Source organism: Lutzomyia longipalpis, chromosome 1, assembly GCF_024334085.1.
Source record: "Lutzomyia longipalpis isolate SR_M1_2022 chromosome 1, ASM2433408v1".
NCBI lineage: Eukaryota > Metazoa > Arthropoda > Insecta > Diptera > Psychodidae > Lutzomyia > Lutzomyia longipalpis.
The window spans coordinates 23509541-23536770 of NC_074707.1; the positions used below are offsets into that span (position 1 = coordinate 23509541).

At 38.8% G+C, this 27230-nt stretch overlaps 4 protein-coding genes across 5 annotated transcripts; 2 read left to right on the forward strand and 2 right to left on the reverse strand.

The window, feature by feature from the left end:
- Nucleotides 1-816: 816 nt before the first annotated feature.
- Nucleotides 817-27086, reverse strand: LOC129797309 (neurobeachin-like protein 1). Its single transcript, XM_055839728.1, has 10 exons — nt 26898-27086; nt 26582-26779; nt 23720-26496; nt 22824-23178; nt 21523-22750; nt 21266-21453; nt 15224-15373; nt 14950-15107; nt 1678-3910; nt 817-1617 (listed from the first exon to the last, which is right to left on the reverse strand). Exons 1-10 carry the CDS (start codon nt 26946-26948, stop codon nt 1123-1125), a joined length of 7833 nt encoding a protein of 2610 aa, XP_055695703.1. The 5' UTR covers nt 26949-27086; the 3' UTR covers nt 817-1122.
- LOC129797311 (cuticle protein 21) lies at nt 4045-5529 on the reverse strand. Its single transcript, XM_055839732.1, has one exon. The coding sequence runs from the start codon at nt 4999-5001 to the stop codon at nt 4300-4302; it is 702 nt and encodes a 233-aa protein (XP_055695707.1). The 5' UTR covers nt 5002-5529; the 3' UTR covers nt 4045-4299.
- LOC129797312 (larval cuticle protein A3A-like) lies at nt 13284-14723 on the forward strand. The gene is made up of 4 exons (XM_055839733.1): nt 13284-13416; nt 13506-13739; nt 13808-13868; nt 13949-14723. Exons 1-4 carry the CDS (start codon nt 13405-13407, stop codon nt 14155-14157), a joined length of 516 nt encoding a protein of 171 aa, XP_055695708.1. The 5' UTR covers nt 13284-13404; the 3' UTR covers nt 14158-14723.
- Nucleotides 17156-21242, forward strand: LOC129797310 (uncharacterized). Of its 2 annotated transcripts, none has more exons than XM_055839729.1 (2): nt 17156-17528; nt 19147-21242. In XM_055839729.1, exons 1-2 carry the CDS (start codon nt 17490-17492, stop codon nt 21163-21165), a joined length of 2058 nt encoding a protein of 685 aa, XP_055695704.1. In that variant the 5' UTR covers nt 17156-17489; the 3' UTR covers nt 21166-21242. The 2 variants fall into 2 exon arrangements, with proteins under 2 accessions (XP_055695704.1, XP_055695706.1); XM_055839731.1 differs by lacking the exon at nt 17156-17528 and adding an exon at nt 18864-18929.
- Nucleotides 27087-27230: the final 144 nt, after the last annotated feature.

Here is a 27230-nt window from a genome sequence, read left to right on the forward strand (position 1 = left end):
TTTAAAAGTTTTAAAACGAAGAAAATTAAATTTCCCGCATAAAATTACAGAAAAAGAACAAAAATGAATCTTCCGGATGAGCAGAGACGTGCCCTTCATCATTGTATGATTGATTTTGTGATCCAAAAGCGATGCATCCTGGATAGCACCTTTCTAAAGACTTGGGATATTTTCCGCGGCATTTTCAAACAATTCCCCTTTACACCGCGTCAACTGCTCCTGGAATTTCATCTGAGACTCCTGCCTAATCTCGCTGACTATGAGATTAATGAATTCCACGTGGATTACTTTGAGAAGATTCGTGCGATGAATGTTGAGCAGAGAACGAAGTGGTTTGAGGAAGCTGTGGAAGAAATCAAGGAAATTTGTCCTAAAGGGACAGAGATGGGCTTTCCGCCGTTCAAGGAAGATCTTCCTGAGCAGCAGCAGGGTCATATGCCGGAATTTCATGGTTCAGCTGAGAGATATTCAAGGGAGGATTCGAATGCCCGTGGATACGATGAGGACTTTATGGTAGATTCCTTTTGATCCCTATTACCCTATCCAAATTCCCTGCAAATCCTTATTGCTTACTTCCAGATTGATGCCCAATTTTATTTCTCAAACTTCCCATCCTTCCCTTGCCGTACAGTTGGGAATTTCTTGGGCTTCCTTCTGCCTTGCTGGGAAATTAGGACGCTCCTCAAATTCTATCCGCAGCAATTTGTTACAAACTTCTTGTACTGGCGTATGCGGATGCAGGATTGTCAAATTCAAGAGATACGGAAGCGCAAGGCAACTCCAGGAAAAACTCATGTACCAGCAAAGAAGAAGAAGTAGTTATCATCACTTTATTCTTTTCAATTTTCTATAATAATTTGCGTTAAAATTCTCCTTTATATACAGAGCTAAAAAAATTATATTTTCCCCCATCTGTGACAATTTTCCAAGGGAAAAAATCTTTCTTATTAATTTGTCGTTAAATTGTAAATAAAAGAGGTCAAGAATAAAATTTAAAATAAACAAGGATAGATTGAGACCAGCACCAAGGAAAAAAAATAAATGTAAAATTGTAAAATAAAATGTGAAATAAAGAATCTTACGTAAAAAAAAGAGAAATGAATAAGACTTTAGAGGAGGGATTCAGACAGTAAGGATGGAATGCTTTCGCGTGGACGGGATGCCAGTTGAAGTGGAGGATATACTACCCGGGTTATTTGGCATGATTACTCCGACAACAGCGAGATTACCATCACGCAGCGGTACAAGGAGGTGACTATTTCCAGGCACCACGACTAGTGTCTCAATGGGAATGTGCAGCGGAATGTCAAAGATGGGCTTTAGGCCATTGAGACGACTAATGGTGATATCTCCTGCATCATCAGACACCACAAGGAGGTCCGAAATGGTCGCCAAACTCGTGACACGCCCTGAAACATACTTCGATCCCACATGAACACCATTCACGGTAAAAGCGTGCACAGAGTAGGAGGTATCATCGAGGGCAGAGAAAGCCACATGTCCTTGGTATGAGATGGTCACGAAGGAGATCTCAATTGTAACACCCGTACATCCCAATGGACTCACTGTTCGTATCAACTGACCACTCTCGATGCTGTAGAGATTCACAGTTCCATCCTAGAAAGAAAAGAAATTGATCAATTAGAGAAGAAAGCTGGACGGAAGAAGACTACCCACCATCGAGCCAGATGCAACGAGATCAAATTCCGTCATTATGGCTACCGCTGATATTGCACTCTCATGCCCATGGAGTGCTTTCAGCGGTTGTGGAGCTAGAAGACTCGCAGCACCACCCGAACTGCCACTTGGAGATGCCACAGCTGCTGCTCCTGCTGCAAGATTGACTAAACCCACGGAACTCTGAGTGAGATTGGTGTTGGAGATCGACCATAGAACACACGTGCAATCGCGAGAACCCGTGACTAGATACATCCCACCGGAATCAATAGCCAGGCATGTAATTACATCTGAATGGGCCACCACGGATGCCACAGCACGTCCCTTGTGGACACTAAACACCTTAAGGCTGCAATCCCAAATGCCACCCGTGTACAGGAGCTTCCCCTCAAGATTCAGAGCAAATAGCTTTCCGGACAACTTTACAGCCGGATGAAAGGCACCCGTGAGAACTTTGCGCGTTTTGGCGGAATCTGTACCAAAGATGAATCCCTTCTCTTTGTCATATGGTGCCCATGTGTGCGTAGACAATGTTCCTGAGCGTGTAACGGAAATGAGGACATCCGGTCCGGATTGTAGGAATGATCTCTGTGGTGTTCGTGGTACACTCAAGTACACCACGGGATCTTTCTCCGTGGACAAATCACAATACACACTTGACACACGATCGAGGTAGTTTATAAATTCAGGACGCTTAATGTCATTCCGCAGGAGACGTACCAAACACTCATCACTGGTTAAGCGTCGTGGATGAGCTTCTCGCAGCAGTTGCGATGGAGTCTGCCCGAAATTATTAATCATCCCCTCAATGGCTTCGCGTTCCTTTGCATCGGTTATCTTATCGAGATCCACGGCTCCTTCGTAGGAGCAATAGTAGAAAACATTGAGCGCCTCAATGGCAGCACGACCCTTCTGTTTGTACCCAAAGATAAGATCAATCCAATGGTGAAGATTGGCGGAGACATAGTCCGATTCCAGTGCCCGCCTGTGGATGGCAATGAAACTCTCGGGACTCTGGGCCCATGGTGGGAGGATGACATCACTTATTTTTTCCTTTGTCGTCTGCAGCATCCCCAAATCCAGGCCATTGATGTTGCGCAGAAAATCGGGCATGTAGAAGAATTCCGGGATGAGTTCTTTCACATCATTCGGACTATCCATAAGCTGTCGCCATGTCTGATTGATTGAATGAAATTGTCGATCAGCCACATCGAAGCGTCCACTCTGTAGCTCCACATGGAGTGTAGTGAAGGGTTCAATGCGCAGGAGGTAGTGCAGGACACCAGCAGAATTCGAGTAGTGAGTCCCATAGTGGAACTTTGGTATCACCCCGGAGGGATCTTCGAAATTCTCATATTTGCTTCGCACCTCAATCTCATTCTTCGGATTCACCACCCCAATTGGCTTTGAGAGATCCCTGAAGGATTTAGGATCAGTCAAATCGAGAATTTCACTCGTGTAATCAGCCAAAATCCACGGGAAAATTGGATATTGACTCAGATCATTGTGAGTCCTTCCGGCAATTGTGTTGAGATGCATGAGGTAGTCAAAGTTGCTAATTTCACGATTAACCCACTTCTGCGTTAATCCCGATGCCTTGAGGAGCTCACTTGGGGCCCTACCGCTGCCATACTGAATATTTGGCGGCTGAAGTCCGAGAATCTTCGAGAAGGCCTTATTGCGCGTCTTTGTCGTGAGATTTACGAAATAACTTCGCTGATCCACAAGGAAAATCTCCAGTGCACTTCGACGCAAATTGTACTTACGCAGATGAATCTCTCGCAGGAGGGCCAGGGAGAATTTGAAATCATGCCTCTGATCTTGCTGTTGCTGCGACTGATCCACAAATGCTACACTTGTTGCACTTATTTCCAACTTCCCCTTTATGCGCGACATGAGCACAATCAATTCACATTCGTAACTTATGATGATCTTCTCGCGATCCACTTCCTGCGCTTGAGGCTCCTCCAGGATTGAAACTTCCTGAGAGAAACGCAAATCTTCTTCAAGCACAACGAATCCCTCTTCATCCGTTATGTCCAACGGTGTGGCGGATGGGATGATGGCAGGACCAAAGTCTGCTGATAGACGACGATCATCATCGAGTGTTGTGTTATCCCGCAAATTAGCAGCCATTGTGTGAGGATTGTGGTACAGATTGGGATCAAGTTTCATTCGCATTCGATTGAAATTTTCACGATTCAGTAGCTTCCAGTGATCTTGATCCAATTTACTGTGAAAGAGAAAAATTGAGACGAGTTTTCTTAGGAAGTTGTCCTATAGAATTTTTTCTTTTACGTTGAAAATTAAAGTAAATTCTAGCACAATGCATAATTTCTCTTCAAGGTTATCTTGAAGCTCTTGAAGTAATTCATAATTATTTGAAATTGAGGATCTCATTACAATCAATAAATAAATAAAACAGATTTTTTTAAAAGAAAGTCTTTATTACAAAATCAATAGAAAAAGAATTGTTTGGTGTGAAGGTGTGAGTCTCTTTGTGACATTCTCCCAATATTATTGCAATGACAAGATTGCTTATTTTGGCAGTTCTAGGAGTAATCTTGGATACACTGAAATGCCCTTGAACGTGGTGTAAGAAGGATATTTTTTGCTCAAAATTTAGGCTACAACCGCCTTAGCTGCTATAATTTTGGCAGGTGCAGCTGGGGCAACAACAGCGGGTGCTACAACAGTTTTAGCAGCTACAACGGGAGCTGCTGCTACGGGAACATCGCGTTGAACAACAGCACTGAATCCATTGACGGGATCAGCGTAGTACTTTACAACACGACGAGCACCATCGGGTTCAATGAGAGAATAGGAACCACGCACAACTTCTCCTTCGCGTGTCTCTTCTTGCGTTTTTGAGTCACCCGTGAGTGTGTCTTGGACATTGTAGGCATACTGGTACTGTGGGTACGCATCATCGAGTTCAGTTCGTGCCAAGACGGGAGCAGCAGCAGCAACAACGGGAGCAGCACGAGCTGCTACAACTGGAGCTGGAGCAGCAGCAACAACCCTTGCAGCAGCCACAGCTGGAGCAGGAGCTGCTGCAACGTACTGAGCAGGAGCTGCTGCCACGTACTGAGCAGCAGCAGCCACTGGGGCAGCTGCAACAAGAGCTGCTGGTGCTCTTGAAGCTACAAATTGTGGTTGGTACACAGTACGGGCAAAGGGTGCTGCAGCATAGGCCACAGGAGCTGCTGCAGTGTAGGCGAGTGATTGCAGAGGAGCTGCAACGGGGGCAAACTGCACCACACCAGCATTAACAGTGCTCAAGAGAGCCACGAAGCCAATCTGTGACACAAAAAAACAGAACATTTCACTTAATTCACTTTTAATCCAATTTTATGTAATCCTTGATGGTTCTCCCAATTTGATGGTAGAGCAATAACTTACAATAAGCAAACTCATTGCTGTGCTTGATAAAAACTCCTCCTGGAGATGGACACTTGAAATCACACTTCACTGAGAAGATTCCAAAACACTGATACCTCCGATAATGTCCATCAGGTGCTTTTATACTAAATATCTTCACCCCCAGACCACCTACGCAATGTTTAAAAAAATAACACATACGACACCTTGGAAGTTTGCAAGAGTGGCCAAATATTTCAAAATTATACATAACAATGATCTTTTTGCACCCAGAGCACGTGCAATGGTTTTAAAAGCCATTGAGAAGACGCGTTGGTTAAAATAGTTAAAGAATTTGTAAAGATTATGAGATTTGGCGCGTGGAAAAAGGTAATTTACAAAAATTCTTCGAAATCAATTGAAAATTTTAAAATCGAATCATAAAAAATGAATTGAAATACAAAAAGTTTTTTGACTTGATCGTGAGGTATTGATTAACATAAGATAATTTAAAGGTAGAATCGATAGTGTAGACCGGAATATATCCTTTATTAGACCAAGACTGGAGACCAGCTGTAGCGCCGGATAAGTTAAGAACTTTTGAATATGCATGTTGGAAGCCTAACCCCATCCGTAAGGAAGGATTCCAGGGGGTAGAATGAAGTAAAAAAGTTTTTGTGGTTTCTTTGAGCTCAAATTGGACATTTTTGCCAAAAATCTAATTTTTTAAATTTTGGGTTTTTGTTCTTCTCAAAATGTTTAGAGAGCATAAAGGCTAAGTCCTTGATAGGTTTTAGTCGTTTTGGTTCAATAAATAAAGAAATATAATTAAGCATTGTCAAAATCTAGCAATGGGACGAAAACATCCCATTGGTCCTTAAAGTTAATTTCAAGGATTGTTAAAGGATTTCTTCTTACAATTCAAGTTCTTATTCTAAACATATCTAATTGTTTTTCTGTAATAATTCTAACTATTGATTAAAACCAATACTGTGAACTAAATACATCTGATTACCACCATTATAAAATTGAAATACATTTAATTTCACTTTAGCATAATTTATTGGTTACTTGCAAAAGAGAATTTCGAGGAATCCCAAACATTGCACAAAATTACGTGGTGTGAAAAAGTAAAATTTTGTACTAAAAAGGAATTTTTTTTATTCAAAAAAATCCACACGTTCATCAAATCAATCTGCCACCACTTCAACAACGTACGCCACCAATGTGATTGCATTGGTGCGATTAGATAATTGATTACAGGAGGATTTGAAGAAATTTTCACGGTGATTCAAGTGCAGAGTGTGTGAATATTAATTACACGGCAATGAGAAGTGTGTGGCTGGGTTGTGGGTAAAAGCTATTAAATTGGTGCAAACAGATTCATAATTCACTAAAGAGCGCTTTTAAATTGATATGTGGAGTCACATTGCATAGTAATTATATTCCAAATATTATGCTATCATTAAACATTCACAATGTAGGGCAGGCAGAGAGCAAGTGATAACGCGTAGGAATAAAAAAAAGTTGGTATTCCATTACTTGAACATTATTTATGCGTTGAAATTTGATTTATCTGATTTATCACATATATTCGAGGAACTCAATGTAAGGGCTTTCATAAAAAGTTTATTAATTTTTTTAAGAGAAAAACGTTTCTAAGAAATCGTTAGAGAATTCTTATTTTCCACTGGTATCTGTTCAGAAAAGTCTACAATTTCTTGCTAAAAATGCAAGCAATGACGTCATATATGACGTTTAATGCATATTTTATGCAAAATCTCGCAAGTCGTATCTTCAGACACTTGTTAACCACGTATGTGCAATATCAACTAATTGTAAGTAAAACCACATACATGTGAAAGAAAAATTAATATTAGACCATAATTGATCATGTGGTCGGCTTTGCACTCTGTAATTAATTAATCGCATAGAAGAAAATACATTGATGAAGAAAATCTCTTGGTAACAAGAGATGAACTTCACCACCCAGATGCCGTATGATGATTGAGAATGTAACACAAATTGATTTTCAATATAATATTTCATTTCTTCCTAAACACATAATAATTTATCCCAGAGGTGTCCTAAAACACCACAAGAAAAATAAATCGTTCCACGGTGAGTGAAACAAAATGAAACTTGAGTAATTGTTCTACGACATAATAGCATAAAAGAGAGAGGGCAAGAGACTCACAGAAGGTATGAAATGAAGAAAAAAGATCATTCACAGCCATTCTGGAGGTGATATAATTTTTCAAAAATTTGTCCACCAACAAGAACGCCCCGCTAGTAGATTAATATAGACATCGTACAGCAATTTAATGAGCATTTCAGACCTTATGCCTGTGAATTGAATTAAAATGAATTTAGCGAAAGTAAAACGGCTAAGAAAATGTGAATTGAATTTTAAGTGGCTCCGTCTCCAACTCCTTCTCTTGTTGCCAAACACATATTTTGTTCAATATTCCAATATAATATATATCTATGAATTTGGTGTTGAAAATAGGCATATGAGACATTTTTTTGTGTAAAGATTTATTTTCAATTTTAATTAAGATATTACAAATAACAACTATTCATGTGATCAAAAATGGGGAAAACCATTAATTTCCCAATGAGGATCGCTTGAAGATCACACAGCGGCATGTGTACGCACGTTGTAGAGTAAGAATTAGCATTTAAACCATTTTAGCCATGAGCAATTGGACCCCTTTGGACGATTGCATTGAAACCATTGACTGGATCTGCTGTATATATCACCGTCCTAATCGTGCCATCAGCCTCAACGACGGAGTATGATCCCTTCACCACGTCCCCTTCGCGTGTCTCCTGCTGACTCTTCTGATCTCCCGTGTAGGCATCTTGGATGTTGTAGGCGAAAGTGTACTGTGGATGAGGATCGTGATTCGTGTCGATCGCCAGAGGAGTCAGAGGAGCATCAACGGGAATAATTCGACTCTCGATCACCATCGCACCGAAGATCACCACAAGCATCAACTGTACAATCTGCACATAAAATATAATAGATATGATCGTTAGTGGTCATTAGCTTAATCTCTGATCTTCACTCTGCACTCACTTGATTAAACTCCATATTTCTTTTTCTTTTAATATTATATCAAACAGCGGTAGACTCTCTTTTGCAAGTTGACTCTTCTATGATGCGCGTAAACACTAAAGATTCACAAATGCATTGCGGTGAAAGAAATGAGTGACTTTTTATAAGATCACGATCGCGAAATTTCCTTCCACTTTTCGCAACGCGACAATTGCGCGGGGAAATGCAGATACTTCCCACCAATTTCTCCAGAGGAAAGATTCACGTAATACCAAAATTTATGAATTCACTTCTACACCACACATCCCACCAAAATATCTATTCAAATTCACTTCTATATAGCGATGACAAATGCTGATCACTCAATAAAGACGTGAGAGAAATTAAAAGTAAAAATGGTATGTGCGGATTATATACGAAAAAAAATATAGGGGAACTGGGGTCTATGCTACATTTTTGATCAAATAATTCTCCTGCATTCTATGAGATGAGAATTTGTTAAATAGAAGACCTCAAATTGAATTGCAAAGAGTAAGTAAAAAATTATTCAACTAAAATGAATCAAAAGAGTCAATTGCTAAGTTAAAAAAATAGTAATTAAAAATAGTTCAGGGACCTCTGGTAATTCCTAAGAAAAAGGAAAAGAAATATATTTTTGAATAATCTCTCTGCCCATTAATTATAATATGCGGAAAACATATTTGAAATTATCATCAATTAAAATTGCATTTTCACAAGAAAAAAAAGTTTTCTGTTGTCTTTCAAATAAAAATGTTTTGATTGATCTTTAATTTCCGTTTTGAAAATCAACATAAAACGATTATTCTTTTTCTAAAATTAAAGATCTGAAAATTGGGTGAGATTTTTTTCCACAAAATACGATTTGTTATTCATATTATAGATATCAATGATTTAATAATTTGAAGAAAAAAATGATTTGTGTTTGTTTTAATCGTTTTGAAATAATGCAATACATGCATGAATAAGTTGAAAGATATTAATCAAAACACACTCCTTCCTTCTCTACAAATATGGAAATGGAAAAGAAGTTTCTCTAATTTGTGGTGATTTTTTAATTAGAAAACATTGCAAGTTTCCTCATTTTTTTCCCAGTATACTAATTAAGTAATCAAAGATTGAGACACCTAATGCTACAAATTTGCTATATTTACTATATTTAATCTTTTCTTTTCTCCTTGTCGGCGTTCGCTATTCCGACTCTAGGTCAAAGAAAGCAATACGGAGGAAGTTGCTAATCCATCTCGTATAAATGATCTAATATCCACATATATCTACATATATGTTGTAAATTACATGAAATTTGCATGTTGAGACAGATTTGAGCAATTACAAATTGCTAAATGAATATGGATTATGATTTATATGTTGAACGTGTTTTTATGATGGAAGCTATTCTAAATATTTCAAATTAATATGCTATGTTTGCAAGAAGCAGCTCTTGGGTAAATATTGGATTTTGCATCCTGTATACCCAAAGAGTGCCCCACACGGTGTATGATCACTCAATAAAACCACTAGGCGGCGAGGAGAGCTTGCAAAAAAAGCTTATTAGCCATAAAATACCTATTAAAAATCACATAAGATCACATATTTACAGCCTAACTGATATAAAATGCCAAATTTATTTAATCACACTGCTTGTCTCCACTGAAATAAAATTCACTTTTCTATGATTTTCTGCTGCTAATTTTTAATTCACTTTTATTTACTTTTGTTGACTGATTTATTGGTGAATATATTAAAAATCATGAATATATGATTTTGAAATGGCAAGATGGAAATGCAATAGGCTCGCGCTTTAGAGACCCATGTTAACCATGTTCACAAAGGTGTCTTGTAGGCTCAACTGCGAGCATATTTTTATCAACTATTATTCTCCAATAAAATTTACATAAAAGCTTTATTTTTTGGTTTTTCAGTCTTCTCTTTTATTTTTCGCATCAAGGAGAAATTTTTCAAATAAGTATTACATTCTTATTTTTGAAAATGAAAACGCAAACCACAAATTTTTTTATCACACAGCAAAGTAAAATATCATTGCAACAAGATTGATAAATCCGTGTCAATTGAACACAGATTCACCTTGTCTGACTTAATTCCTCGTCATCTTGCAATCACTACAAGACGTTCAAGACATTTCACTACTTTTCCTCATGCATTCATCTATGCTGTAATTAATAAGCACGATGACTTTGAGATCTGTGTGTAATGGGCATTATCATCAAGATCATTAATAAAGCAAAATGAATGTGTTTGGTTTTTTTTTTTAAATTTTTTATTTGAACGTCTTGTCGTATTCCGCACTTCCCATCCTCTGTATTTGGAAATCAGTGGCATTATGGATATCGCGTCTAAATGCAATATCCTAAAAAGCTAGTAAAACATCCAAAGACCCGCCTATAATATTGCACAATTTACCGACACTCACACGTTTTCAGAGTAATTGCAATTTAGAGTAATTTTGCATTGGAAAGGGGAGCAAAAAAAGCGAGCGAAAATTAATTAAATTAAATGCAGTTTAACATGCAGCTTTAGCGAAATTGAATATTTATCTTCTTATAGATTCAAGATTAAAGATAATACCTTGCATGAAATCAGCAGAAAATGTTTTTTTTTAACTCTTGATGCTGAATAATTTAAATAAGAGAGAAAAGGAGAATTTTCATTCTTCCATACTAACGAAAAAAAACACATTAGAAGGTTTAAGCATTCAAAGCGACAAATAAGACATGAAAAGATTTAATTAACATCAGAAAAACTATATTCTTTTTACAGCAATTGAGCTCTAAGAATTTTCCAACGCGTAACATGTAATCTTTCGAATCTAACATGTAATCCTTCATCTATAAAAATTATCACTGCATTTTCTATGCTTTATCTGCAGGTGAATGAGTTTGTGCCGCAGTGAGGTAACGAGAAAAGTGATGCAAAAATGTAATTGACTCTGGGTCAAGGTATGTGAAATAATGTAACATTATTCAAATAGCAATCGATAGACGCATAATTTTGCTCTAATGCACAATATTTCACATTGAGACAATTCACATGAGCACTTACAATGGATTTATTTCAATCAATTGTGTAGTACATTGCAGGGTAGGTAGGTAGATAAAAGAGAGAGTATAAAAATCTAAATGAATAAAATTTTAAAGACAGGTGAAGTATCAATTGTATCAAAGTGTCATTGTCGTACAAAAGTAAATGGTAAATTAAATTTATGATGGTTATGGAAAAAAATTAATAATCATAATTTCATGGAAAGAAATAAAAGAAATATTAAAATAAGTACCTTACTATAGATTAAAAAAAAACACATTTAGCTATACCTAAGTATCATTACTGTCTTGCTCGGTTGGGACACAAATAAATAGAAAGTACAATCCGCAAGGTCCATTACCTTTACATTGATCTGAATTTTGATATTAGTTTATTCTCCATATGAGAATAAATTTTGCAAAAAAGGAGCGTATTGCAAATTATATATTTTATCTGCTAACCTTTATTAAAAATATACTATATATATATATAGTTTGGCAAAAATATAAATTTAGGAAAAATAATAAAGTGCGTTAAACTTTTTCGCGTGTGGCTTCACGTGCGTTCCGGCATATTCCTCTCAAAATGCGCAAAATTGCAATTTTCAGTCTCGATAAACTATGTACAAATACTACACCATCTCATAGATAACTCATCTAACCAGACACATTCCCTCCTCCCTCACCGTCTTATGCCCTCCATTGTGGACCCACCACCCGATCATATTGCCTCCTTACGGGAGTCCCATGTGTGTGCTATGCAGCTTTTTCGCACACGACGCGCCACCACAATATCAAAAAATAATATCAAGTGTGCGCACAAGTCAAAGTACCGGCTGCATAAAATTTATCTCACTCTCATGTATCGATTTAGTTGTTCTTCTTAAGGCTCAACTACGCTATATTACTGGTGACACCAATTTGATCCACCTTCTTCTCACTCAACTCCACCAGAGTTGAGAGAATACAAAAGTAACCACACCAGGGCGTGGCGCGCAACAGATCACTCCATTTTCATTTTACTATATAGGTACATAGCAAAGTTATCTAGGAGAGCGAAAGTGAATTCTATGACATGATCGCAAAATATTATGATCACACACATATTTTACAATAATCACCGTGTGATCGCCTCCTTCCTTTCCACCACGCACCAAAAATATCAACGCTCTCCGTGATACAACAATATTCCCCAAACCACGTGCAATTTGCATTACAACGATTGCACAAAATGTGCGTATATATATATTTATGATACGATCATTCATTTATATTGTTGGTAAACATAAAATGAAAATTCTTCTGCCTAAATGCTCAATTAATATCATCGATTCTAGTAGCACCACACTGGTGGATTTTTCTCACCACACGTCTGTGCATTTAATGGGCAATTAAAAGTTGTTCACCGGATACATGAGACGCCTCAAAGTGTTGGAAATATATTCAATGAAGTCAGACAGGCGCAATGGTGCAAAAGATCATTTGTGAATTAACATGCAAAAAAGTGGGACGAATTTTACTATATATGCTGCACCACATGCATGCAATGGCATTTAATAGTGAGATTTTTTTCTTCACACATTTTCCAGTACAAATTGTATGATGGGATTAATTGTTAATCACCAAATACCGACGATGGAATGAGGATAATATTAACTGCACCAATATCTCATGCAAGATCTGAAATATGTTTTTTTCTCTCTCTAATAATTTCACAAAAATAAGGCAATCAACTCTCTTATTAGAGCTACATACATATATCATATCATACATAAATATGTACCTACATATATATTCCTAATAAATGTGACAGTAATTGATCCGCTGATTAATTAATATTGCGGTGAGTTGAATTCTTGAAATTTATCTCCCACAAGATCACCAATCATTTAGCAATATTGTAGAAAAATAAATTCACAAAATTATCTAGAAATGGTAAGAACTTGAATTAAATTGACAAAATATCTTGCAAAATGCCACCTTTTGGGGACGCAGCGGGGTGGAGTGATGAAAATGAGTGAAAAATCGCATGCATTTTTGCCGTGATTGCACACCAATATTGCGGGTCACCAAAGGGGGAGAGATCTCGCACGAGATCATACGGCAAAGAAGTGGAGGACAGAGTCTAGAATTTTGTGTGATTGTAGTGGAAATTGTCAGCAAAAGTGAGCGATAGGCCTTTTGGATATAAATATGAGGGAAATCACTGCAAATCACCCAAACCATAGAGTGACTTCAAAGTGATCAGACATGGCTTCAAAGGTGAGGAAATTTTGCGTGTTGCACTTTTATGTTTGTTAATTTTCTTCATCTGCACATCATTTTTCTATTTTATCCATTTTTGCCAACAGTTGATTGTCCTTGCTGCTCTTGTGGCAACCGCAACAGCCGTTGCTGTGGGACCTGTGGCTCCGCTTGGGTACCCAGCATACGGAGCTTACGGACACCCCGCATATGGTCCAGGTATTGCCAAAGTTGGTTTTGCAGCTCCCGTTGCTAAAATTGCTGCTCCCGTTGTTGCCAAAGCTGTTGTTGCCGATGATTACGATCCAAATCCTCAGTACAGCTACAGCTATGACATTCAGGTGAGGCACACGCACATATAATCCTCGTCAATGGTGGATATTTATGTAATTTTTATTCAATTGTGTAGGATGCACTCACGGGTGACTCGAAGAATCAACAAGAATCACGAAGCGGTGATGTTGTTCAAGGTAAGTTCATTGTCTCTATCAAGAGTCATTTGAGTGCGTGTGAAAAATAAAAAAAAATAATAATTGTTGTATCCCTCCAGGATCCTACTCACTCGTGGAGCCTGATGGCACTCGTCGTATTGTGGAGTACACAGCAGATCCCGTGAATGGATTCAATGCCGTCGTTCACCGCGAACCATTGGCCACCAAAGTTGTCGCCGCTGCTCCAGCTGTGGCCAAGATTGCTGCTCCCATTGGCTATGCTCATCCAGGTGTTGCCAGAATCGGATATCCCGGTCTCTATCACTAAGCACACCTCTTCCATATTTGGGTATGACTGAGATGAAATTCCATCAACGCATAGTCACACATTGATGGGATTTTCTCTCTTCCACGACGTTGGCTTGCACTTCTTGCACTAGTTTTCGTCCTCAACCTCTTATTTTGTGTATATATTGCTATTATTATTATTATTATCATCGTTTTTTTATATCAAGAACCGATTTCACTGAACACCATCCACGTGACAATTAATGAGCGTTTAACAATATTTCTTATAAATTATATTCTGAATATTTTTTTTCCTATTACGTCTTCCCCCATTGAAGCACTATATCTTCACCATAAACATCCTTTATCTCTCTTCTATGCAACCATCCACTCTTTATACATTTTCTATACAATCTTTTTCGAGAAATCAATTAAAAATATTGCCATTCAATTTGTAAAGAAGACAAAGAATGCATCGAATATGTTTATATGATGAAGAAAAATAATTAAAATTTATTCATAATTTATTATTATTTAAGACTGCAATGTCCGCAAGAGAATTGTACGAAAAAAAAGGCAAAATAAAATGCAATTGTAACAAAGACACATCAATGTGTTGCATTAACTGCTCTTTTCCTCAATGTTGAGAAGCCAGAAAATAAGCACCCTAAGGTGCAAAATGGCACTCGACTGTGAAGGTGCATTGAAATTCCAACATTATACTGTTTCAATTACCTTCTTTTCTTCGCTTCTTTTTTTTTTAAAACTAACTTTTAAGAGGGATTTCCAATGAAAGTAAAATGGGGAAATAAAACACATGAAGTCCACTCACCTTTTACTCCAAGGACCACGAGCTCCATAGAGGCTACGGCGAAATTGACGATAGAGTCGATCGCATTTTACTTCATCAGCTTTAAGGGTTGCTAATGCGGCATTTTGTCGGTGGATTTCTTCACTTTGTCGATAGCGCCAAGGCATTATAATTTTCTCCTGCAAATATGAGAGATTTCGGGAATTAATAGGAGGGACCGAGATGAAGAATGAGATCAAAATTGAAGAAAAATTGGAGCTTTTTTCTGCTTAAAATTTATGGTCTATTCACCCACCTGAAACTTGGTTCGACTTTCCATTTCAATCTCTTTGCATAATTTACCAGTTCTCTTGCAAGATTCATAGCATTCCGCCCAAAAGGTGTTCAACGGTTCACACAGAGTCACTTCAATTTCCTTCTGATACGCATCATGGAGTGGTTTTATCTGAAATTGCACACAAAATTCGCTTTTTAGTCCACACATTTTGAACGATGAAAAAAATCTCTCTCCTCAGGTGCGGGCAATATTCATTCAGATGAAAAAAAAAAGTTCATGTACAATCATTGGAAGGGGTGCACCTCTGTGTGTGACATATATTTCGAAAATTTATTCAACACGAGAAGAAATAGCCAAGATAGTCATGTAATTGGTTCTCAATTGCGCGATAATTGCATTTGAGAGTTGAAGAACAGTCTTGTGGGCCGGCACCACCATCCACTTTTGCTTCACACTCTCTTTGCGTGTAACACCCAAAGAGTGCAAAAAGAGGTGCAAGAGAGAAAAAAAAATATATAGGCACCACATAGATAGAATCAACGAGACAAGTTTCCAATCAACTCTGTCCTAAATTTTTAGCTTGCACTTCATGTGTTAGCTTTCGTGGCTGGAAAATCCTCAGGGTCTTGCACGAGAAAAGTGACCAATTGCCACAGTGCTCCGAGGCATTGTTGACAATTTTAGTATGCTTTAGTAGTGACGATATAATCAATAAAATGATAATTAAGCTATCAATGTTAGTAGAAAATCTACTATTAAAACCATTAAAACTATTATAACGTTTAAAACTAATTAAATGTAAATTTAGATAAAATTTTACAGCCTAGTTTATGATTAAGAGATGCAAAAGAAATTAAAATTAAAAACCAAACGAATTTAAAACTCCGAGATTTGCACAGTAGCTTAGTTACAATAGGAAAAGGTCACAGATGATCATGGAGGAGTATCAACTCCCTCCTCCAAGTCTATCTCATCTAAGAATCTCCAATCATCTCAAACGACTCTTTGTTGTGAAATGAATTGAAGTTCAAAGGTGTGCTGCATTTCCAAGCTACATAGCATGGACATGAGCATGGCGGAATTTCACATCATGCACCAAAGTTCAGCAATATGTGTGAAATTCTTTCCTTGGTGAATGTCAACCACTAAAGAAATTTGCACACGATCGAAGACCAAAAGCAGGGAATCCACTTTCCATACCCATCATCATTTGCGCAGCCTCCGCATTGCATGTTCACAGTGCACACAAGAAATAAGCATAAAAAGCTGAAACAGAAGACTTGGTTGATGAAGAAGCTCCACTGATATTCCGATGGGAAGTGCATTGATCTCCCCAGCATCGTGACTTACCCACTGCTGTTGTGCCTGCAATGGTGAAAAATTGTCCCTTTTGCCATGAAACGATGATCGAGCCATTAGCAACGAAAGTGAAAGACACGGTTGCAAAGATGAACATCGAAAGTGAATTTTTCACAAAGTGCATAATAGGTACATTTGATACGATATATACCATATCGTGGAAGCTCATGAAATTTTCTTCACTTTTGCTGCTTCACCAAATGTCTTGTTGTGAAACACGGTGCGGAGTGATGAAGAGGAATTACAAAGGTAGGAGAAGCATCCCATAAATTTCTCCCTCATCCATTCATTCACCAACTCATTTGCCGGATATACCCTTCCCGCCACATGTGTGGGCCCCAAGTGCAATGCCAAAGCTCTTGTATGGATTTATCAGTATTATGTACATTGTGCATTGCAAGTCTCAATGCCAAGGAGGAAATCCGAAGACAAGTCTTGTTTCTCATCTTTCCTCCCCACTCGGATCACGGCTCTTTTTTTACTCTCTCGCTCTTTCACCCGGCATATTGTGTGAGAATTTATTCATATCGCCACAAGTAGGAAACCGTGGTGGATAAAAATTTTATAAAAGAAGATACCACTGGAGAAAATACTTCAGTTGCTAAAGAAACTTACACCTTGAAAGTTCAGTGTCAGCTTTTGGGGCTTTGCGTGATTATTAGCAGTGAACCAAGTGGATTAAATAGCTATTATAAATTGAAAGTGTAAAGTGGAATCCGAAAGAAAAAAAAACCATAATCTAGGAACAAAGCACATCACACACGTGATTATTCAATCCTTCAAGTGTAACGAACATTTTCATCTTGGACAAAAGTGTCAATGGCGCGATAAACGTGCAGAAAGTGTGGAAATAGTACAAAAAAAGCAGCATATTTTGCCAAAAAGATCTCATTGGATTTAATTTATTCGCAATACCCGAGGAACAATGACTCTGGCATCATTTTCCATTATAATTGCATCTATGGTAAAAATCCATTTTCCAATCATTTGTCCCAGTTCTTCTTTTCCTCACCCAATGCGTACACAGGTACTCTAGATCTCAATCCGTGTTGTCGTTAAACTGGATTTCCACTTTGAAATTCTCTCTCTCTTTTGCTCGCAGCATCTTCCTACATAATCACGTATGATGTAGAAGAAATTCCATCACCATTTTAAACTAAAAAGTGATTTAGTGGACGCCTTTAAACATTTATCAATCTACTAAAGGATCGTGTTTAATTATTCCGGGTGAATCCGATTCTCTTTCACTACTTCCGGCTTTAATCAAGATTTGCAGGTTCTTCTTGTGCATAGTTTTCAAGAGAGTAAAGTTTCTTTAATCGTCCTACATAAATTCAGTTATTCGTGCATTCAAGAATTATTTCCACATAAAATCTATACCTACATATACTTATAATTAGACTGAATGACTTAAACACTTTCTTATTTATTTAATTCAAGAAACTTTTTACTTTAAAAAGATTTATAATTGCCTTTTTCAAATTAAATAGTCAGAAGCTTTAGAAGTCTAATATTAAAGGTTTCGACCGAATTCCAACGTAGGGCGTATTAATATGCATTGACTAAACTGAACAGGGTATTTTTTTGTTATTATCACTTTACACGCCATTTATTTAACAAGAAAATATTTATAAACTGTATTTATAAAGCATAAAACTAGTATTTATTATCTTTCTCAAATCTTTAATTGAATAAACCGCGTTTTGAAGTACAAAAGGGAAGAAGTTTCACTTCTTTTCACCGTTCAATTTCATTAGGATTACCTACCGTGTGATTAATGGAAGCGCAAACAAACAAATTTATCAACATAGAAATAAGCCCGATATAAACCAAATAAATGCATCAGAGAGTTGAAATTAAATTGCATAAAAATGTGGTCAATTAGATTGATAAAGCGACCATATAAAACGGAAAACTGTTAGAGGAAAAAATTGGCAATTTCTAAGCACCTGGATATTAAAGAAAATGATACATATTAATATTATTATTAAATGTGAATTTATTCCACATTGTCTGTATTTAGCAATTAATTCAATTTCTCACCTCGTTTAATTCATTCCATTATAATATGAACTCTTATCATTATCATAAAATCATATATATGTTATTAGCACTCATCACGACATATTATAAGCCAGAGAATTGCATTATTATTAAAGGAAGTTGAATTCACTATGGAATAATACTTTTCACTTTTTTCACTTGAATGAAAATGAATTAGAAAAAAAAAACAAAGACTATCGTTTTAGCAACAAATAACAACAAATAAAAAAAGAATTTATAGAGTTGAAATTTCAATGAAATCAAAGCTTAAAAAAAAAAACGAGTGTTGTTGTAAAGATCCTCTCTATAATACATACTATAGGTAATCTATAAATATTGATGAATTTTGTTGTTTTTTTTTTAATATAAAATCACTTCTATGCACTGTGACATCAATCAAGTTGGATAAGACGGTTTGAGTTTCGAAGATTTGAGAGAGTCAACACATTAAAATATTTCCTCCAGCATGAATAAATTACATCTACGGTAACCCGTCACGTTTATTAACTGTTGTCCCTTCTTTGTCTCTCCACCGACAGACAATTTTGGCATTGGCATCCGATGAAAGTTCCCATCATGTCTCATCGGAAGATCTTTCACTTTCAATGCCTGGGTCAAAAGACGCCTCCGCGGCGTTCAGTGCAAGCCACAGCAACTCCATGGCTGATCATTCATTGCACACACTCTCCAAGAGATCTCTTCGGCGGCAGCATCACATAATCATCGAGCGACGACCCGTAAGCAGGGGGCCGCCAAGACGAAGACGTCGTCCGCCAAAATTTCCCACGAGCTTTCGCCCGAAAAGTCGCCCAAAGATCCCAAAACCTGTCTATGGGCCACCCAACTATGTCTTCGGGAAGCCCCTTGGCTATGTGGTCATGAATCAGAATAATGAAATAATTCATCAGAGCAAGGACTTTTCGGAACTTCCTCCGCACTTCTTTGACGGACGCATCCCACCAAATTTCATAAACGACGACCCTCCAGCACCATACCAAGAGGAACCTGAAATTATTCCTTCAATTGGCTTTGAAGCCCACACCAGCCAACATCGTCCTGCACCACCATCTCTAGCTTCAGAGGAAGTACACACGTGGACACAATACGAGGAAATTCAGCCAAAGCCCAAAGTGAGGCGCAAAAAACCCTCAACAACTCCAGAACCATCACCACCGTCCCATTTTCCAATATTCTCAACGCATTTGAAGCCACAACCACCAAGCACGAGTTACGGGGTGCCTGAAACTCCATTTACAATTTCAAATTACAACCCCTGGCTTGGTGGATTGTCACCTAAAACTCCAGCACCCACCTTCCACAAACAACCATCATTTCCAAGTGCAACACGACAGAAAACTCCGGTCCATGCGAGTTTTCAGAATCAATTTGATCTGGAGCAAGAAGATGAGAAGAATCTCTACAATGCTCCAATTTCCTCCTATGATGTTCCTCTTAACTACGTGAGTACAGACACAAAGCCATCCTCAATTCAGACATTCAGCAAAAAGCCCGTGAGCAATCATAAATATCCGACTGAGACCTTCGATGTGGGATCATTTGAGCACAATCCCTCGAGTAGTTTCCAAAGTTATCTACCGCCTCAACTTCCGGAGAGTTACAACGATGATGAATTCCCCGGAGTAACAAGGCATAAACAGCAACAAATTCCACAAGACTATAGCGGAGAGTACAGCAACTCCGAGGAGTCTCTGGAGCCACCCCTAACGTTCACTTTCAAGAAACCCACCAAACATGTCACAAGGAAGCCTGTCTTCAGACAAACAACAACAGCACAAGAGGCTTTTGAGAATTTCGTTCGGGAAATTCGTCCAAGTTTAGCAACGACAACTCCTCCGACAGAACCAGAACCCATCTACATTCCCAAACCCACAACAAGGCGACCACGACCTCCAACAGTCTCCCATCGTCCTCGCATTCAACCCATTCAGTCTTCTGATTCACACAACCTCGACACAGATGACCTTCGAGAGGCATACATTGAGAGCAGTGCTAGCCAGGAAGATTACAACTTTGAACCTGAACCCATTAGTTTTGAATCCATGCGTTTCTCACCGCATGACTCACGTCCATCTGCTAGTGATAAGAGGCCACATAATTATGTTCTCGTCTCATCCGCTAACAGGGAACATCATACAACATCAAGTACAGAGAACTACCCAAAGAATCATCCGGGAATGCTGCATAAACCTTCAAATGTTGACATAATCTCCATTCAAAAGTCCAAATCAAAGAACTACTACGCCGGCTCAACTACACCATCCACAAGACCACCACGTTCCAATCCACGTGGTTCCCATCGACAATATACAAAATCACAAATTTCCCGACAGGATAACTTTTCCCTCCTTCATGGGGAAAATTATGGCAACAATCCTCCCACAACATCGTACAAATTTAATCCCTCCCTTCACTTTACCAAAACTTTCTCATCGAAAATTACCCAACCCCACCACACGAACCACAAGTACCAGCAGCAATCTCTGTGGAATGGTCAGGAACTGCCCAAGAATCACAAATTAACCAATCGTGATATATAATTCTGTGCAATTTCGTGTGTGAGTGTGAAACAAATTGTCCTGAATTTTTGTATAGAAATAAATGTTAATTGATAAGAGATTATTTTCTTGCAAAACTCACCCTCTTCTTGATAAATGTCTGCCATTGCTTGTGTCCCGCGAACATTTGGAATTCATGAAAGAATACCGGACCAGAGGAGAGAGGTGGTAGATTTGGCACATTCACCAACAATCCCAGCATTGTTTCCGTTTTCTCAAGGAGGGCTTTCATTACCGGAATGAGGAAGGAGTACTCTTCTGAATTCCCAACTGGAAGGAATTTTAATGAATTTATTAAGCAAAATTTATTAATTTTATTCTAATAATTTAGAATTTTACCTTCAATGGCATTTTCTAAAGCTCCACTGAGTCTGTAAACGAGATATCCAACTTCTTCGGCATCTGTTGGTGTTCGACACTGCAGGATGTAATGAAGTTTTGCCGTGGCCATGGCTACAATTGAGGGATCTGTACTGTGGGAGCATTGGATTAATAATCCCAAGCAAACTCTCTTCATGTCCGTCCAATCGTCAACAGCAGTACTTTGGAAAACCATTAGACCATCTAGCAATGCCAGAACGCCATCCAAGAGTTTAGTGGAGCATTTTTTGAGATCATCCTTGTTTTGATCCAGTACCACGAGGTCGTAAACCATTCGCATGAGTTGAGCACAGTACTGCTGATGATCAATCTTCTGAATACCCCCTTCTCCGATATCAATCAAGCATGCCTGCACCGTCATCTCCAGGAGCCTCAGCCGAAGCACAAGGTGAGAGCAATAGAGTTCATTGGTCAAGGCTAGAAAATTAATTGATGCTATAATCTCTCCAGCAGCCTTCCAGGATTCCTTTTTGTCCGGAATCCCCTGCCACAGTATGGTAAAGACGATGTTTGTGATGAGCCACACAAGTTGTTCCTCCTCACTTACAGTATTCTCCATTTCCGGCAGGGCAACACTCACTGTGGATGGTGGATCAGATGCTACCTTACCCGTAGGCGTTGGTGATGCCAATGAATTCACTTCACTTACTGTACTTGTTGAATGGAGGCTCATATTATCGCTATCGAACACCTCCATGGCATCCATGGCTTCCGAAAGGGAGAAATTTTCATCAAATTGAAAATCTCTCGCCTCAACGGGCGTCTTCTCGTCGAAACTTATGAAATCCACGTCGGAAGTCTTCATATCAATATTTATGGATTTCTTCACTAGGAGTTTCGTAATAGCTTGCTGCCAGCCCTTTTGCTGAGCAATTAGTACCATTGCGGAATTTTGCTTGGTAAAAAGTGTCGTAAGGAGTTTTCTACTTATCTCCAATTTCAAACTCAAATCCCGATATTGGAGATTGTTAATTAAGTACAGAATGCCACAGAATCCCGATTCGGAATTATTGAAGAGCATTTGCTCGGCCAAATTCAAGATTATTTCATCTTCTAACCGAAGCGGAAAGAGGTACGTCAAGAGTCCCGGATAGAGACTCTGTCCTATCACTGATTTATATTGCAGTGTCAGGTAACTTTTGTGCCTCTGCGATACCCATTTTGTCGTCAAGAGACACCAAATGAGCTGAAAGAATAAATATAAATTAAAAAATAAATAAAATGCTTACAGGGAAATTTTCGCTTGCAATCCTCCTCACCTTAAGTACAGCATTGTGCAGAGCAACAGTGAATGTCTTCTCCAGGAGCATACAATACAGTAATTCTGCATTCTGTGGCTCCAGCATTAGTAGGAAAATTTGATCCTTGCAATTTGCTTCCATGTGAGTTGTAATGAGGTCAATCAGCTCAATGAGTACTCCTTCATTCTTTCCCGTTGCCAGAAAATTAAGCAATGCTCCCACCTCCTTAATATTAATCTCCTTCTGAATGTAGTATCGTACAATGTCCATAAGAGCAACTCTGATGGATTTTGCATCATCCAGCGGAATGTTATTCGGTGTAATGAAATACAATCGAATTGTATCGAGAATAAATTGAATTCCAAACTTCTTCCTGAAATAATCAAATAAAGAACGAAAAATTAATCTCTTTTTAGAGGAAAACTTTATCGTTTCTAAGAAATAGCTTATTGTTTAAAAATATCTTCCTCCCTAATCTGTTTGATATCTCTTCATTCACCGCAGCAAAAAGGTGTGTTTGGTTGCTTTCAATTTTTTTTTTGTTTGCTGAAACTCCACATAAAAGCAAAGTGAATAATTAGGTCAGTGCTTCACAGAGCTGTGTAAATGGTATTGAAATGGAAAAAAAGTGTGATACAATCGCAAAATATTTGGCAATGGAAATTCTGCTAATTAAACTTGATGAAAAAAATAGTTAGGAGCTTTTGTGTCTTTCGTTTAAGTTAATTTTTTTCTATAAAACTTTAATTCATTAAGGATTTTTAAATATTTAGAAAAGCTCTTTTTTGTTCTCAAGGAATTGCATTCAAGGACAAAAAACAACTAACCCAATTAAGGTTCATGCTTGATGCCATTAATGTTTAATAGACGGAGAAAATTGAAAGAAAAGTCTTAATCAATAAATTCCATTTTACCTGAAGTACTTTCGATCAGTCTTGACGAGCGTCTGAAGGTACTGCGTGTGCCCAATAATAATCTGGAATGATGCTCTAGACCAGATCTTGAAGTTGAACAGTAAATGCTCATAGAGTGCCTCAAGGAGTGGCACATTGTTGACATTCTTGTACTTCTGCTGGATGGTCTCAATGTAAATTTGTAGCCCAACAAGGACATTTACATCCAGCAATGATGCATCGCACTGCACCAGCATTGATCCAATTAGGGAAATATTCTCATAATTATCCTGAAGGCTCTCACAATTAGTGTAGTATCGCAGAAGGACAATGAAGGATGCAATGGGATTCTTTAGCATTTGCTTATCACACGGAGATTCGCAACTTTCCTTTTCGCTGTCCTCCACTGTCCTCTCGAGAGTATCCTTGAAGCATTCGAGCAGAGGGAAAAATACCTCAATTCCACCGATACTCTTTACAGCATCCTGAATGGTTATCACATGGTGGAATTTAGCAATACTGTGCCCCGAATACTTCTTCCCCAGCGACAAATCCGCACAGACATTGTCATACGTTGCTGATGGGGAGAAGCAGAAGACAACTTTTGATGTTACCGCATCAGTGCCTTCACTGTCCTGAGAAACAATTGATGCCACATTTGCACCCGCTTCTACGGCACTTTTTAGCTGATAATTCGATTCAGCTAGCAAAACTGATCCCATTTGCCCACGGAGACATACCTGACTCCCAAAAACACTATCTTGGAGTCCCAAAGCGATGCACTTTGTTGTTGGATCTTGAGATGAGAACCCCTTGAGGGGGAGAGTGAAGTAGTTGGGAGCTTGCGTAACGGCTTTCTCGAAGATTGATGGAAAGAGTCCTTTCATTGTGTTTGCATTATCACGAGAATCCTCTACTTCCGGCACAGGGATCTCCTGAACGCGATTTATTGGTGCTCCAATGGTGCAGTAAACAAATTTATCGTGTTGATTGCCAATCTTTAGGGACGTACTGAGCAGTATGTCCTGATCACGATACATTGTGACCTGAAAGTAGGAAAAGGGTCTCTTCGACGGGATGACGGAGATAGTGATTGAATGCCACAACCCATCACAGAGTTTTGCCTCATTTGCCGTCACTGTGTGATATTCCTTCTTTGTAAGGGCAGCCAGGGTGAGGCTTCCGGTGTGACTGACAAAAATCTCAAAACCCGTCCCTTGGGTACTGAGCAAACTCAGTATTTGCCGACGGTACGGCCTGGCACTCATTTCTTCTGCATTGGTGGAAAGTTTCTCTAGGTTGAGAGAAGTGTGAAAAATAAATCCACTCCGGGGATTGCTTGAGGACCATGCCTCTATATCAGGGACCGTAATTCCCTCGTCATTCTTCTGGATATTCCAGAAATAACAATTATCCATATTATTGCCTGCGTAGTGCGATGAAATGTTAACAATTGCCTCCAATAGTTGAAATTTGTATGTAAAATTAAAATCTTCCGTGAGCAACCGGAAGAGCTTCTTCACTTCCACCGGATGTATCGTGTACTTTCCCAGCTCTTCAACTGTTCGAATCATGTCACAGATAGTCTCCGGAGATAGTCGTTGAAAGCGTTTGAGACTTTCGCATATTGCTTCGAGAACTCTGTGTTCACATGCTAGTATCTTTCTATTGATATTCTTCGTGCAGATTGCCAGTAGTTTCTTCATTGCGTACTGTTGTTCTTTTTCCCCAAAATCCCCGAGCCATGAAATTATCTCCCTTATGACGCTACAATTGATAAAGAGCTCATCGTCGAGCGCGTCAGCGAGACCAATTAGCTCAGCCACGAGATCTCGTGAGGGTTTCCCATTGATTCGAAGACCCTGAAAGAACTTTCCAATGGCCAAACGAGTCATCTTGTGATGAGATGCCCAGCAAATATGCCTGAGCACCCTCACGCACGTCGTCAAGAGTCCCTGCCTATCCACATCCCACGCTTCAATGATATTTGGCACTCCAATTAGGATATTCAGGATATTATTGTCAATCATTATCTTGCAAACATTCACACGAACTGTCGGCTCCTGCAGGAGACTCTTCAGATTGTCAATGAGAGCATGTAGAGCGGTAACGTCTATGCAGAAATCCTCTGATGCAATCTCAAAAGATTCACTTTCAATTTTCCGCATAAAATGCTTCGTTTTCAACAGCAACACTATGGATTCGTGATAGTGCTGCATGACTGTTGTTAGTTCAATTTGTCTAGTTTCCGGACTTGCCTTCAGTAGGACAATCACCATTAAATTGAAACATTTCAGAGCCACCAGACGAAGATCTGCCTCACATTCCCACGACGAAATGAGACTTACGATGACCTTCACTGTGGCAGGACATACGGCACGTTGAGCATTCACTTGGGAGCCCCCAATTATTCCACCCAAGATATTCAGGGAGTCACTAGTGAGGGTGCCATCCTCGAAACAACCATAGATAAAAGGGATGATTTCCGAATTGAGCTGCGTATTTGGATGGTGAGAGATCTCGTAGAGATCTGTGTTAACAAAGTGCCTCCACGTGAGGTAAGGGTCAAAGATGACTTCAACAAAGCCACTGAAGGTTTTTACGAGTGTCCGGATACATTTGGGAAGGCTACTACTTCTCTCTGTGGCACTTTTGAGCACACCCGTCACAATTTCCACCCCTACTGGCACAAAATTGGATTTCGCTACGGGGGCAATATTGTCAAAGTGCCGACAAATTATGGTCAAGCACTCAAACAAGAGGGTGGTGTCGGCGATTTCGTCATCCCGCAGAAGTCTCTGTTGAAATTGAGACACAATAATTAAAAAAAGAAAAAGTCAGCTCTTTGCGAAATATTCCATTTACAAAATTGAATTTTCTCACCTTCTCTGCATCACTTTTTGCTATTATCAGGAACTTTTGTATCGCCGGAAGCAATTCTTCTGGCAATCGTCGTATGTGGGGACCCGAATCGGGCTTTATCTGTGACGGCGGGGGCATCTTCTCCAAATCCAGTGGCAATTGCTCCCGCCAAATCCCCACGAATCCTTGCACGAATTGCCGGAAAAACACCTCATCGTTCTGGAATTTTTCCCACAAGGTCAGATTGAAGAAAAATCGTTGTGGGGAGACAGATAAATCATTGCAGCTTATCTTTAGCACTGCCGGGAGCTTAATAAAAATCCCCGCGACGACTCACCTTCGTTGTGTACTGGACCCAAAGGTTGTAGATATCCTTTTTTGTGTCCATAGTCCTGGTACATGGTTCACTCACATTCACAACACTCAGGTTTTACGCTAAATTCGCTTCATTTCACGCTATTCTTTCGCTAAAACTGAATGGAAAATAAACACAAAAACTCCCACGAAAAAATATTCTTCAATCAGCTGATTTTGACGTTTTACCCATCCCATTAAACATTTTCATGCTTTTTTGACTATCTTTTTGAATTTCGCGCCCTAAATGTAGTTCCAAAAGCCACCACTATTAAAATGAGACGGTGTACGTCACTGATACTGTCTCCCTCACATT